This window comes from Engystomops pustulosus, chromosome 2 (assembly GCF_040894005.1).
Source record: "Engystomops pustulosus chromosome 2, aEngPut4.maternal, whole genome shotgun sequence".
NCBI classification, from domain to species: Eukaryota; Metazoa; Chordata; class Amphibia; order Anura; family Leptodactylidae; genus Engystomops; species Engystomops pustulosus.
The window spans coordinates 54,023,578-54,026,077 of NC_092412.1; the positions used below are offsets into that span (position 1 = coordinate 54,023,578).

The window sequence follows — 2,500 nt, forward strand, 5'->3', positions numbered from 1 at the left end:
CCCTGGATCTGACCAGTACAATGATAATTCCTACAAGATTCATGGGGACACTGAAATATTTATTTTCTAGAAATTTACACAATATCATCATAAATGTAAAAGAATCATTCCAAAAGTGCAAAGGAACTCCCAGGCTGTATTTCTCTACTTAACCTCTCCAGGCTATCTTTATGGCTCTTGTTTTATTAGATTCTGTTCGATGTTAAAATTCCAAATCTAAGTGATTCAGTGATGGAGATTGTTTTATTAGTGACTATTGTGTGATTCTGTAATTGTGCATATACGAGCAAATTACGTTTACAAGACGGGATGCATTGGAATCGAGGTTCAAGGATGACCAATTCAGTTTATTTCATCTATCTATCTATCTATCTATCTATCTATCTATCTATCTATCTATCTATCTATCTATCTATCTATCATCTTTATATCTAAATTATTAATTTGTTTAATAATATATGTATATTGTCAAATATTTATCTACCTATTATTTTTAAATTGTATCTAATTATTAATGATCTATCTATTTATATCTATCTATAAATAATATTTATTTAGTTCAGTTTTATTGTTTCCAATGGATATATTGAGCTATTATCTAGATCATTTGTTGGATTCGAAAATAATGTAGGTATATATGAAACAATGCAGGCGCTTCATGTCTGCATAAACTGCAGGAACCAATAGGAATCTGCATTTATTATAAAGTGTATATATTCATGCTTTTGAATTGAAGCTATAATAAAATAAGAATAAAAGAAGTAGATAAGATATATTAACAATTTATGTGCCGTTAGGCGGGCATGAGGTGGTGACGGACATAGAAAAATGTAATGTTCCTTTGTTCGCCTTCTATATATATATACACACATATATATATATATATAGAGATTATATATAGACACTAGAGAGGATGGAGAAACAGAAAATAGACAAAACGATAGATAGTTTAAGAGAAAGAGAGAAAGATAGGTAGACAGATAGATAGATAGATAGATAGATAGATAGATAGATAGATAGATAGATAGATAGATAGATAGGTCACAAGTACCTTCTGCTATAGAATAAATGCAAAATGAAAATATTAAATCTAAGTATTATATCTGTTGTCTTCCTCTTATCAAGTTGTTATTCAGCTTTTTTTTCTGAGATCTTTTTTTTCGATAGAGAAACACTATGAAAGTATGAAAGTTATTAATATATTAATAACCTTTAATACACCATACTATGCTATGCTATATATATACTCTCAGGCATCTGAAATATTGCTTCTTTTGGCCATTTGTATTCTCACCAGCACATATCCAGCAGTCTGTGTGACTCCCAATGTGGCAGCTCTACCACCCATTGTGGTGAGGGTGATGTTATTTTACAAGCCCCTATAATATGACTGGACACAGACTGCCCTGGTTTCATGCTAGGTGTGCTCTGAACTTTTCAATGTCCGCCTTTTGTCATATTAAGCCTGGCTTATCTTAAGGTCTCTACCTCCAGTGTGCTGCTGATTTATTCCATGGCTGACATGAAACAATATCCTCAAGAAAAAGCAATTAGTTATTGGAAGTCGCCTGATAATTCTTCTCATACTGAAGCCAGGTAGTGGATAGATGTATAATGTCCCTGCACTTACAACTGTTGTGGAGACTTCCTGACCCCCAAAATCTACCTGTAGTTGCATTTGATCTATCCAGAAAAGCCTTGCTCTAAGTTTGAAGCATTAGGTGGGAAAAATAAGACTTGACCTATTTCTAGTGAGTGCAAATCCCCGTGACAGGGGAGCAAAATCTAGAAAGCAGAGACCAAATTGAAAACTTCAAAAGCCCCCCCACCCCCCTTCCTCCTTCCCAATTCTCCCTCCCAGCCACCCCCTGAAATGCTCCTTCTACTGCCTCTCCTGCACACAAGGGGAGTTGCCTAAAAGAGAGAGAGAAAAAAAAGAGATGAATACAAATCTGCAATTGATTTTCATAATGTTTCTGCGGTGTTTGAAAACCAATCGTTGTTGAACCTCAGTGAGATCTTACCTAAGTGCACCCTCCTACGCATCTAAGTGCTCTGGACTGATATATGGCGATATCTACTGGGGCATCACGTGCTCCAGGACGGACAGCGCGTCATCCAGCCTTCCCAAATTTTTCCCCCTCTGCAGATCGCCTCCAAAACATCTATCTATAGAAGCCAGGAAGGGAGAAAGATGTTTAACTCGGTCAACCTGAGCAACTTCTGCTCCCAGACGCGCAAGGAGAGGAGCTCAGAATTTGGAGATCGAGCTGGCTGCACCTCCAACCTGTACCTCCCCAGCTGCACCTACTATGTCCCCGAATTCTCCACTGTGTCCTCCTTCCTCCCCCAGGCCCCCTCACGCCAGATCTCCTACCCCTACTCCACCAACCTCTCCCAGCCTGTCAGGGAGGTCTCCTATGGTCTGGACCCCTCCAGTAAGTGGCATCCTAGGAGCAATTATGCCTCCTGCTACCCTGCAGCTGAGGATCTGATGCAC

General features: G+C 38.3%; 1 protein-coding gene across 1 annotated transcript in view; it reads left to right on the plus strand.

The window, feature by feature from the left end:
• The first annotated feature begins 2,076 nt into the window (after nt 1-2,076).
• Nucleotides 2,077-2,500, plus strand: part of HOXC11 (homeobox C11) — a 4,435-nt gene continuing 4,011 nt past the window's right edge. Inside the window, exon 1 of the mRNA XM_072133008.1 lies at nt 2,077-2,500. This exon is cut by the window's right edge and continues 409 nt beyond it. Within this exon, the coding sequence (XP_071989109.1) occupies nt 2,195-2,500 (306 nt within the window). The 5' untranslated portion in view covers nt 2,077-2,194.